The sequence below is a fragment of the Diabrotica virgifera genome, chromosome 2, assembly GCF_917563875.1.
Source record: "Diabrotica virgifera virgifera chromosome 2, PGI_DIABVI_V3a".
Lineage (NCBI taxonomy): Eukaryota > Metazoa > Arthropoda > Insecta > Coleoptera > Chrysomelidae > Diabrotica > Diabrotica virgifera.
Genome location: NC_065444.1, coordinates 41,081,960 through 41,095,238, shown reverse-complemented (window position 1 = coordinate 41,095,238; position 13,279 = coordinate 41,081,960). Strand labels below are relative to the sequence as shown.

General features: G+C 33.7%; 2 protein-coding genes across 2 annotated transcripts in view; both read right to left on the bottom strand.

Moving 5' to 3' along the window:
* Window positions 1-13,279, bottom strand: part of LOC114327960 (uncharacterized) — a 51,959-nt gene that overhangs the window by 19,840 nt on the left and 18,840 nt on the right. The window lies entirely within an intron of this gene.
* LOC114327961 (uncharacterized) lies at window positions 8,942-9,975 on the bottom strand. Its single transcript, XM_028276678.2, has one exon. The coding sequence runs from the start codon at window positions 9,786-9,788 to the stop codon at window positions 8,958-8,960; it is 831 nt and encodes a 276-aa protein (XP_028132479.2). The 5' UTR covers window positions 9,789-9,975; the 3' UTR covers window positions 8,942-8,957.

Here is a 13,279-nt window from a genome sequence, read left to right as displayed (position 1 = left end):
ATGTGCTGAAGTCGTCTCTGCGAGAGTGTCTGCCTTAAAAAAATTTAAAAATATCCCCTCAATGGAAAACTATATCGAGGCTAAAAAGAATATAGCCAAATCAAGAAAATTCCTAAAATCAAAACGTAAAAATAGTTTCAGACTATTTTGCAGTAAATTAAATAGAAACACTCCTCTAAAAGTTGTGTGGGAGAAAATTAATAAGGTATCGGCTTCGAAACCTTCAATATATACACAATTGCCCTCTACTCCTATATCCCACGAAATTCTATGTTGCTTAACCCCCCTTTCCGCTGTCAATAAAGTATTGGTTAGATCTCCTCAAGCCCTAGAACCGCCATTTGCTCTCGACGAGTATCAGAACTCCCTCTCAATTAAATCTGACTCGGCTCCTGGTTTGGATCAGATTTCCTACTCAATGTTAAAAAATCTTCCCGTTGTTGGATCTTTGTTATTAATTCAACTTTTCAATGAAAGTCTTAGAACGGGTATAGTTCCTGTTCAGTGGAAACAATCAGTAATTTTACCTATAATCAAAAAAGATAAAGATTGTAATAATCCGTTAAACTTTAGACCAATAGCTCTTTCTTCATGTGTAGGCAAAATGCTCGAAACTCTTATAAAGAATAGAATAGAGTGGATTGTGGAACATAATAAGATTTTTAATCCACTACAACTAGGATTTAGAAGGGGTAGAGGTTGTACGGAATGCCTTACATACCTCACCTCAACAATTCAAATAGGCTTCGCTCAAAATCAATACACTGTTGGCATATTTCTAGATATCTCTTCTGCTTATGATAATGTCAATATATCACTCTTGTATTCCAAATTATTAAAGTATAACATTCCAACCCAACTGGCTAATTTGATTTTCTGCCTTCTAAATGATAGAGAGCTATTTGTCAAAGACAAACTGGGACAAACCCATGGCCCAAGAAAATCAAGTCTGGGACTACCCCAAGGTTCCCCATTAAGCCCTATCCTCTTCAACCTATATTGTCTTTCCCTGTATAATTTAATCCCCTCTTCATGCAAACTAATTCAGTATGCAGACGATTTGGTTCTTCTGATTAGAGGGAGTGATATTAATGAATTGGTAATTAATGTAAATAAATTATTGATTCAGATGGAATCATGGTTGCTAGACCACAATTTAAATCTGTCTGAGAACAAATCTTCTGCAATATTATTTACAAAAGGAAACACGAAAATCTCTCCCCCTAACGTAATATTTTGTAACCAGAATATTGGTTGGGTGGATTCAGTCAAATACCTGGGGGTAAATATTCAAAAAAACTTAAAGTGGAATTCATATGTAAACTCAATAGAACTAAAAGTAAATCGTGGCCTGAATGTGATGAGAGCTCTTTGTGGGACTTATTGGGGAAGTGATCCAAAAACTTTACAAATTGTACACAATGGTCTGATTCAGAGCCATCTGGACTTTGGCTGCCAGGTAATTTTCGATTGTCCAACTTCCTTAATTAAAAGATTGGAGAAACTAAAATACAAAAGTATCCGAATTATAACTGGATGCATGAAATCTACCCCAATTCATGCTCTCTTAAGTGAAAGTGGTCAGATCTCGCTTAAATCTAGATGGGAATGGCTTAGCTCTAAATTTATATTAAAAAATTTAATGTTAATTGGCAACCCAATTATTTCCGCTCTCGACCTGTTAGACTTGGCAATTCAAAGGAACCAAAATCATTGGAAAAACAGAAGTATTCCATTTCTAGTGCTTTTAAAAAACAAATTTAAAAGTATTTATCCCAACTTATATTTAAGTGACTTATACCCATGCCATAACTTTGAACTAGACCATCAATTATCAACAATTCCAATCATAAATATCCAATCTAATCGTTCAGATGAACTTGCCTCAGTTCAACTCCAAAAAATAATTCTAAATAAACCTAGTCACACCAAATTCTTCACGGACGGCTCGGTTGATGATGAAGGATCAGCAGGCTTTGGTGTCTTTAGCCGAGAGATCAACTATTCTTATACCAGTAAACTACCTAAGTATACCCAAATATGTACGGCTGAGATTGTCGCAATTAATCATGCCCTCCAAATTATTTTGAAAAATGGGATTAAACAAGCAATCATCTGCTCGGACTCTAAAAGTGCCTTACAGAAAATAGGCAGTACAACCTATTCTATGGAAACAGAACATTCATCGTTCATGACCAAGAGAGGCATCATTGAAGCGAAAGAAAATAACGTTAATATTAGTCTGGCATGGATTCCAGGACACTCGAATATTAAAGGGAACATGGTGGCTGATAAACTAGCTAATATAGGTAGAACCTTAAATGTAGCTGCTGGTATCACTCTTCACTATTCCAACTTTCTACCAGACATCAAGCATTCCATCTGGAATCGGTGGAAGCAAGAATGGCAGGGGAAAAATCGAAATAATTCATTTTACTCTAAAATTGTAGGTCAGATAGATAAACTCCCCTGGTACCACAATTTTGCATACCAAGACAGAAGACATATAACCACCATTATTAGAATGAGGACAGGTCATTGTGCTACTCCAGTTCACCTATTCAGGATAGGAGTAAAAGATGACCCATATTGTGACTGTGGCCGAGTTGGGTCCTTAAATCATCTGATTTTTGAGTGCCCTATAAATATGTCACCCAATTTTGACCTATATAAAGAATTAGCCAAGACAAATATCCCTACTCCCATTGAAATTTGCTTACTTATGTCCAACCTTAATCCACGTAGGATTAACCTGATCCTTAAATTCCTTAACTTAGCCAAACTTAATTTATAAATTAATCAATTCCCAAATTTGAATTAAAAAAATTAAGAAGATAAAGATATAAAAAGATATTGGACCTCCAAATGATAAAAGCCTTAACCCTTATGGTATAATATTGCCTTTCCTGTAGGGACTGTCTGGCCCTATACGAAGATGTTCCTGCTAATATATATTTAAAAAAAAAATTGAGGCTTTAACATATATATTTGGAAATATTCGACTGCCCAGAGCAAGACAAGAGTATTTCCCTGGTGTAAGCTGGGCGAATTATCCCGAGGGATATAACCCAATAAAGGAAGAAGAAGAAGAAGAACATCAAGTGTGGTTAAGTCACGTGATGGATATCTTGATGTTCATTGGTTGAATTGGATATTGTCAACTATGCTGTGAATACCCCAAGGAGTTTGTTAACTTTGCAGCAAATGCCAGTTTTATTATATAAATTTGTCAGGGATTTTGTCTACTTTGACAAAAATACTCCGACTTATCCTATAAAGAAATAGCTAGAGTGCAAGGGAGAACGAAAATCCCCATTTTAATAAAAATTGCAGATTGTTAATTTTGATATGACACGACTCAAGTAGACGTATACATTTTTAATTAAAGACGGATTTTTTGTTTTTAATTATAAAAAATACTCATATTACTTTTCAATAAAAATAAAAATAGAACATTATAGTATCGTTCTAGTTCTAATTAAAAATTGATTTTATTTAATCTTGTCGATCGTTAAGGTGTACCTAATCTTAAGTGATAGGTACCTAAGTTATATCAATGGATCTAATTGAATTTTTGTATTAATAAACGTGATTGTAAAACTTAGATAAACTTTTTTATGTAAAACCTAACCTGTATAATGCAAAATAATGATGACTGTTCTCGCCGAAAAGTTCTCTATAATTAATGTACACTCTGGGCCAAAATTCACCGGCCACCTTAAAAATGGGTAATTTTTGATGTCTTATATCTCCTAAATGTGTTGTCCGATTTAAGTGATTCTTTTTATATGTTATAGCCTTATTCCTTGACAATATCGTTATAATAATATTGTTGCTAAACAGGTAAATTTTTATTGTATACCGGGTGTACGAATCAAACTGGGTTTTTTTCTTAAAGTTTACATCACCCTGTGGAATATTCTAGCATTTGTAGAATACTGAAATTAAAACTTAACTATAGCCTCATACCAATGCTTTCTCAACATTTTGTTGTTTGATTGATTCGGTTATGTTGAATAATAAAAAAGTTAGGTGCTTTAACAACTAGACATGTTTTTTATCAATACAGGGTGTTTTTAAAAAAATTGGCAAAGTTTAAGGGGTAATTTTGCATGAAAAAATAATGACAGTTTGCTTTATAAACTTATGTCCGCAAATGCTTCGTTTCCGAGATAGGGGGTGTTGAAATTCATTATTGTGTCATTATTTTTTCATGCAGAATTACCTCTTAAATTTTCCAAATTTTTTTAAAAACACCCTGTATTGATAAAAAACATGTCTAGTTGTTAAAGCACCTAACTTTTTTATTATTCAACATAACCGAATCAATCAAACAACAAAATGTTGAGAAAGCATGAGGCTATAGTTAGGATTTAATTTCAGTATTCTACAAATGCTAGAATATTCCACAGGGTGATGTAAACTATCAGAAAACACAGTTTGATTCGTACACCCGGTATACAATTGAAATTTACCTGTTCAGCAACAATATTATTATAACGATATTGTCAAGGAAGAATGCTGTAACATATTTAAAAAATCACTTAAATCCGACAACAGGTTTAGGAGATATAAGACATCGAAAATGACCCATTTTTACGATGGCCGGTTAATTTTGGCCCAGAGTGTATTTAATGTACAGGGTGTCCAGAAACTCTACCGACAAACGAAGATAGGAGATTTTTTAGATAATTTTAAGATAATTTAACCCAATTCACCTAGTCCGAAAATGCTTCCTAAGGGAGCTAGAGCTCTTTGAAGATGGCGTCATGTAATTAGTTTCTCTTAAATAACTCCAGAACGCTTTTATTTAGAAAAACGAAAATTGGTATGCTTATTTACTTTCCAGAAATGAATCGATTCCATCCATTGTAAATTTCTAGTACCGGTCATAGGCGTCCGTTTTGGGTAGGGCAACGGTTATTTTATCGCATAACTTTTTTGTATTTAACTTCTAAGCATTTCTGACACTGGATTATTAAATTGTGAGTTATTCTAGTACTAAAAGGTACTCTTGTTTTAAGCCGGTAGGACGCACCGTTTTCTAGAAAAATCGATTTGAAAATTTTTCGTTCTTTAAATGTCAAAGAAAAATTTCAAAAAAAACCTATTTAGAAAGACGAAAACTGGTACATTTATTTATATTCCAGAGATAAATCGATTTCATTAATTGCGAATTTGCCGCCCAGAAAGATATGCAGGAATACGTGGAAAGTAGAATAGAAGAGATGGTGAATGTCCTCAAAACCAATGGAGATGTAGAACTCAGTGTACGGCTGCAAGCTGAATTAGAAGATGGATTTAAAATTGAAGATGACGAGATTCGTGCAGTAGATGAGCAGTATGTTATATGTCATGGAGACAATTGGAACAATAATTACATGTTTAAGTATTCAGTAAGTATACCTTGGGTTTCACATGAACTTCACTTCTCCTCAATCATGGACGTCTTTATTTGAACAGAGTCAGCGGCGTAGCGTGAGTGTCAGCTGCCCAGGGCGGAAGACAATTTTGCCGCCTTCTTATTTAGGTATTTTAATTTAATGTATACTATACAGGGTGTCCAGAAACTCTACCGACAAACGAAGACAGGAGATTTTTTAGATAATTTTCATATAATTTAACCCAATTCACCTAGTCCGAAAATGCTTCCTAAGGGAGCTAGAGCTCTTTGAAGATGGCGTCATGTTATTACTTTTTCTTAAATAACTCCAGAACGCTTCTATTTAGAAAAACAAAAATTGGCATGCGTATTTACTTTCCAGAAATGAATCGATTCCATCCATTGTGAATTTCTAGTACCGGTCATAGGCGTCCGGTTTGGGTAGGGCAACGGTTATTTTATCGCATAACTTTTTTGTCTTTAACTTTTAAGCACTTCTGACATTGGATTATTAAATTGTGAGGTATTCTAGTAGTACTAAAAGGTACTCTTGCTTTAAGTCGGTAGGACACACCGTTTTCTAAAAAAATCGATTTGAATGTTTTTCGTTTTGGGAATTTGAAAAAAATTGAAAAATATTTTCAAAAAAAAAACGATGTATTTTACTAAATTAAAGCAAGAGTAACTTTTAGTACTCGATTACCTCATAATTTAATAATCTAGTGTCAAAAATGCTTAAAAATTAAGGACAAAAAAGTTACGCTATAAAATAATTGTTGACCTACCCATAACGGACGCCTATGACCGGTACTAGAAATTCGCAATTAATGAAATCGATTTATCTCTGGAATATAAATAAATGTACCAGTTTTCGTCTTTCTAAATAGGTTTTTTTTGAAATTTTTCTTTGACATTTAAAGAACGAAAAATTTTCAAATCGATTTTTCTAGAAAACGGTGCGTCCTACCTGCTTAAAACAAGAGTACCTTTTAGTACTAGAATAACTCACAATTTAATAATCCAGTGTCAGAAATGCTTAGAAGTTAAATACAAAAAAGTTATGCGATAAAATAACCGTTGCCCTACCCAAAACGGACGCCTATGACCGGTACTAGAAATTTACAATGGATGGAATCGATTCATTTCTGGAAAGTAAATAAGCATACCAATTTTCGTTTTTCTAAATAAAAGCGTTCTGGAGTTATTTAAGAGAAACTAATTACATGACGCCATCTTCAAAGAGCTCTAGCTCCCTTAGGAAGCATTTTCGGACTAGGTGAATTGGGTTAAATTATCTTAAAATTATCTAAAAAATCTCCTGTCTTCGTTTGTCGGTAGAGTTTCTGGACACCCTGTACATTAAATACACTCTGGGCCAAAATTAACCGGCCATCGTAAAAATGGGTCATTTTCGATGTCTTATATCTCCTAAACCTGTTGTCGGATTTAAGTGATTTTTTAAATATGTTATAGCATTCTTCCTTGACAATATCGTTATAATAATATTGTTGCTAAACAGGTAAATTTCCATTGTATACCGGGTGTACGAATCAAACTGTGTTTTTCTGATAGTTTACATCACCCTGTGGAATATTCTAGCATTTGTAGAATACTGAAATTAAATCCTAACTATAGCCTCATGCTTTCTCAACATTTTGTTGTTTGATTGATTCGGTTATGTTGAATAATAAAAAAGTTAGGTGCTTTAACAACTAGACATGTTTTTTATCAATACAGGGTGTTTTTAAAAAAATTTGGAAAATTTAAGAGGTAATTCTGCATGAAAAAATAATGACACAATAATGAATTTCACCACCCCCTATCTCGGAAACGAAGCATTTGCGGACATAAGTTTATAAAGCAAACTGTCATTATTTTTTCATGCAAAATTACCCCTTAAACTTTGCCAATTTTTTTTAAAAACACCCTGTATTGATAAAAAACATGTCTAGTTGTTAAAGCACCTAACTTTTTTATTATTCAACATAACCGAATCAATCAAACAACAAAATGTTGAGAAAGCATGAGGCTATAGTTAGGATTTAATTTCAGTATTCTACAAATGCTAGAATATTCCACAGGGTGATGTAAACTATCAGAAAACACAGTTTGATTCGTACACCCGGTATACAATTGAAATTTACCTGTTCAGCAACAATATTATTATAACGATATTGTCAAGGAAGAATGCTGTAACATATTTAAAAAATCACTTAAATCCGACAACAGGTTTAGGAGATATAAGACATCGAAAATGACCCATTTTTACGATGGCCGGTTAATTTTGGCCCAGAGTGTATTTAATGTACAGGGTGTCCAGAAACTCTACCGACAAACGAAGATAGGAGATTTTTTAGATAATTTTAAGATAATTTAACCCAATTCACCTAGTCCGAAAATGCTTCCTAAGGGAGCTAGAGCTCTTTGAAGATGGCGTCATGTAATTAGTTTCTCTTAAATAACTCCAGAACGCTTTTATTTAGAAAAACGAAAATTGGTATGCTTATTTACTTTCCAGAAATGAATCGATTCCATCCATTGTAAATTTCTAGTACCGGTCATAGGCGTCCGTTTTGGGTAGGGCAACGGTTATTTTATCGCATAACTTTTTTGTATTTAACTTCTAAGCATTTCTGACACTGGATTATTAAATTGTGAGTTATTCTAGTACTAAAAGGTACTCTTGTTTTAAGCCGGTAGGACGCACCGTTTTCTAGAAAAATCGATTTGAAAATTTTTCGTTCTTTAAATGTCAAAGAAAACCTATTTAGAAAGACGAAAACTGGTACATTTATTTATATTCCAGAGATAAATCGATTTCATTAATTGCGAATTTCTAGTACCGGTCATAGGCGTCCGTTATGGGTAGGTCAACAATTATTTTATAGCGTAACTTTTTTGTCCTTAATTTTTAAGCATTTTTGACACTAGATTATTAAATTATGAGGTAATCGAGTACTAAAAGTTACTCTTGCTTTAATTTAGTAAAATACATCGTTTTTTTTTTGAAAATATTTTTCAATTTTTTTCAAATTCCCAAAACGAAAAACATTCAAATCGATTTTTTTAGAAAACGGTGTGTCCTACCGACTTAAAGCAAGAGTACCTTTTAGTACTACTAGAATACCTCACAATTTAATAATCCAATGTCAGAAGTGCTTAAAAGTTAAAGACAAAAAAGTTATGCGATAAAATAACCGTTGCCCTACCCAAACCGGACGCCTATGACCGGTACTAGAAATTCACAATGGATGGAATCGATTCATTTCTGGAAAGTAAATACGCATGCCAATTTTTGTTTTTCTAAATAGAAGCGTTCTGGAGTTATTTAAGAAAAAGTAATAACATGACGCCATCTTCAAAGAGCTCTAGCTCCCTTAGGAAGCATTTTCGGACTAGGTGAATTGGGTTAAATTATATGAAAATTATCTAAAAAATCTCCTGTCTTCGTTTGTCGGTAGAGTTTCTGGACACCCTGTATAGTATACATTAAATTGAAATACCTAAATAAGAAGGCGGCAAAATTGTCTTCCGCCCTGGGCAGCTGACACTCACGCTACGCCGCTGACTCTGTTCAAATAAAGACGTCCATGATTGAGGAGAAGTGAAGTTCATGTGAAACCCAAGGTATACTTACTGAATACTTAAACATGTAATTATTGTTCCAATTGTCTCCATGACATATAACATACTGCTCATCTACTGCACGAATCTCGTCATCTTCAATTTTAAATCCATCTTCTAATTCAGCTTGCAGCCGTACACTGAGTTCTACATCTCCATTGGTTTTGAGGACATTCACCATCTCTTCTATTCTACTTTCCACGTATTCCTGCATATCTTTCTGGGCGGCAAATATAGCGTGGATATTTGGAAAACGTCTACATAAGTCTCTAAACTCTTCAGGGTGTTGATCTCTAAATGCCAATGAAAGAGCATGGAGTTTTCCATATTCCCGAAGGATCAGTTTGCAGTGATCCATATCCAAAGCTCTTCTTCTGTCATGCATTTTGTATCCTTTGTTCGTTACGTTTTCAATAAGAATAACTTGTGTATTTTGATCCTGGAGACTATAAAAGTATTTTGGTGCACTATCAAAAACGTCGTCTACATTTTTCCTTAATTCAAAGCTCCTAAATGTTGGCAATACTGTATGGTACATTAATGTCTCTATAATAAACGCGTTTTTGATTGTTTCACGCTGTTGAAAGTAGTCGTGTTTTAGAATGATGTGCAGGATTTTTTCTTCATTTGAATGCGCACACTTCACAGTTAAAAAGTTAATATCCCTCATATAACCAGCGTCTTTACCAGGTTTTCCATTGAACTCGATTTGGTAGTCTCCGTATTTTTGATCTCGTAGAAATTGGATCACCCACGATTTAATTTTTGCTTGAGAAACCATTTTAACACCGATATTGAACTATAATGATATCATGTTGCACAACACTGCGTGAGTAGGTACTAGATAGTAATCAAAATCAAAACAAATAATAATATTGACTAGGTAGTGGTGGATAAACAACCAACCAACCTGTCATAAACTACATTATACTTAATACGGTGTTGTTATAGTTTGTCACTTATCTTTGTTTGCAACTGGTTGTATAATTGAGTCGAGTAAATACTTTCTATGGTATGTAGGCCACATAGTTACATAGGCGTAGCCACAGCGGGTGCCGTGGAACCCACATTAACTTCCTAAGGCGCAAAAATTGGGATCCTTCACTTCTAGAAAAAACTAATACATGAACATTTTGAGTAATATTAAATAAACGAGATATTAAACTAGAAAGAATAGATTAAGGGGAAACAGTAGCAATCAACAGGTAGCGAAAACGCGTTCTAAGATTGCGGCTGTAATTTTGAATATTTTTTCGAGATATTTGGCACACGTATTCGTAATATAATAAAGAATGGCGGTACAGAGCCCAATTTGAAAAATATATTAATATGTGGAAATTACTCTGTAATTAAATACAATATTAAAAAAACGAGCCTGTACCACCATTAAGAAGAACAAAAAATACACTTTCTTCAAATAAACTTTTTTATCCGATGCCTAGATTTTGTGTCATTTTGGAACTACTAATGAAATAAAAAAATTTAGTAGTTCCAAAATGACACAAAATCCAGGCATCGGATAAAAATGTTTATTTGAAGAAAGTGTATTTTTTTGTTCTTCTTAATGGCGGTACAGGCTCGATTTTTTAATATTGTATTTAATTACAGAGTAATTTCCACATATTAATATATTTTTCAAATTGGGCTCTGTACCGCCATTCTTTATTATATTACGAATACGTGTGCCAAATATCTCGAAAAAATATTCAAAATTACAGCCGCAATCTTGGAACGCGTTTTTGCTACCTGTTGATAGCTAACTACTGTTTCCTCTTAAGAACTTTTCATAAACGGGTAATAGAAAAAAAGCTGCATGCATTTACCACAGGACTTTTAATAATTTTTTATAGTACGATTTTTTTTTGTTTTTTTAAAGCGAATTATATTTATTTACATTAAGAACAAACTAATCAAAAGTAATTATACCTACCATATACCTCTTAGTGATTTTGCCTAGAAAGTATACAATCAATGTGTTTTTCCAGTCATTACGTATGGAGCTGAAACACTAACATTAACTAAAGCAGGGGTGTCAAAACTTAGAATAGCACAGCGGAAAATGGAAATATCCATCCAGGAATAAGACAACGGATGTGCAAGATATCATAGAAAGAATTACCGGATTAAAATGGAGTTTCGCCGGACATATAGCGAGACTGCAGGATGACAGGTGGACAAAAAGACTGTTAGAATGGAGACCTCGCATGGACAAGAGAAGCAGAGGTAATACTCAATCGAGAAAAGAGGAAAAGTGATAAAGTGATTTTTTAATAATATATTGTTACTATGGAACGCTTACAATTTTGAACATCTTTAACAACAAAATACTTGGATCACAGAATATATCCTGGTGTATTCTCTCCTTGGATCTTCCATAAATAATAAGCAATAAATACCTTTTTATTAACGACGTTCTACACCTTCGTTGCGGGGTATGCCTCTCAGAGGAAAGGGGGGAAACTTATATGCAAGCGAAAGTTGGTAACAATGCATTTATAGCAGAATACTCAAATCATATGTTTCAGTATTGAATACTTTATAAAAATAAATTATAATAAATTACGGAAATTACGGAATAAATTACGGAATTAACACGTTCGCGGACACCTAGTTTTAATAGGGGGTTGCAAAAAACACACTTGTAAAAATCTTAAAATTTGTTATTTTTCTGTCATAAAAAAGTAGTTTCATAATATTTTAGAATGTTTAGGTTGTTTTTTATAAAAAAAAAGGTGCGGTAAATACCGCTATGTCCATATATGTCACAAAAGTTGTGCAACTGGACAAAGCGGTACATGCCGCTCTCGATTAGTAAATGCAACTAAATCTTTATTTCTGTAAAAAATAATAAAGAAATATCCTTATAACGAAAATATAATACAGAGATACGCTTATATTAAAAAATTTAATTTTTGTGGTACAGTTCAAAACACGGTACAATGCAAAGTGCTTGTTTATCGGCACACGTTTTACACAAGTATCTGGTTTCCTTGCGTTTTTTGTTTCGTAAACACCACTTGCACCTCACATGGTGAGTTTTGCGGGGGTCTGTAGGGTGTGGAATTATATCTGGAAAGTGTTGTTCATTGTTAGGGTTGACAACTATATTCGCTTCCATTCGAGGTCGTTTTCCACCGTGCAAAGCTCCCTTATGCATCAGTTTTCTCCCATCATTCATATCTTCTGGAATGTTCAATAATTCTCTTACCAAATTTTCTCTGTATTCCAAAAGGGTCAGTTTTACATTTTTGTGCTTCTTCATTGCATAGTAGAAATTCCATATAGTAAGTGAAACATCACTTTTTTGTACCACCTGATAGTTTCCGTGGAGAAGAATAATAACTCACCATTTGATCGCTCCTATCTATTCCTGACATGTACTCATTGTACCTGGCAACTTCTTCAGGTTTTATTACTGTCTTTCCAAACCTGTTCTGTACATTTATAGGTTTTGGGTGATATTTGGTTGTTATGCAGAGTACTTCCCTTTTATCCTTCCACTTTGAAATATAGATGCTACCGTCTCTTCGCCATTTGTGTTCTCCTTTCTTTAGATTGGTGTTTACAAGAGCTTTTGGATTTCCTTTTCTGTTTCGTCTAAGAGTTCCTGTAGAATGAGTTTTTCTTTCCAAAAGGAATTTTTAACAGCAAAATGCTGTTGTAGAAGTTATCAAGGAATAAATGATGCCTTTATCCAAATAAGGTTCCATAAGTTGCAGTACTAACGACTCAATTTTAGATAATCCTTCTACATCTTCGGATTTTCCTTTATAAATTTTTATATTCAATACGTATCCGTCTGCTGTACATAGCTCGTAGAACTTAATGCCATATTTCGCTTTTTTTCCTTTGATATACACCCAAAAACTCAGACGATCACGAAAGAGAAGCAATGATTCATCTAGTGACATTTCTTCTGCAGGGTAATAAGCTTTTTGAAAATTGAGTAATAGTTTATCGAGCAGAGGATTGACTTTTTTCAGTGGATCAGTTCCTGTTGTTTCCTCTTTACAAGCACAGCTAAAACACCGCAGCATTTCTTTAAATCTTCTACCAGATAGGGTGTAATGAAAAACTGGTGCATAATAAAGTGGATTCATTGAAAACAACTTCCTTACAGAGGGGTATTTTATTTGAACCTGTAATATGCATATAGCTAAAAATGATTGAAGTTCCTCCATAGTAAATGGCCTAATGGATGCTTGTCTGCTGTATTTTTGCTTGGGCCTATTTACATTGGTCAATATTTCAATGTATTTGTTCATTGAATCA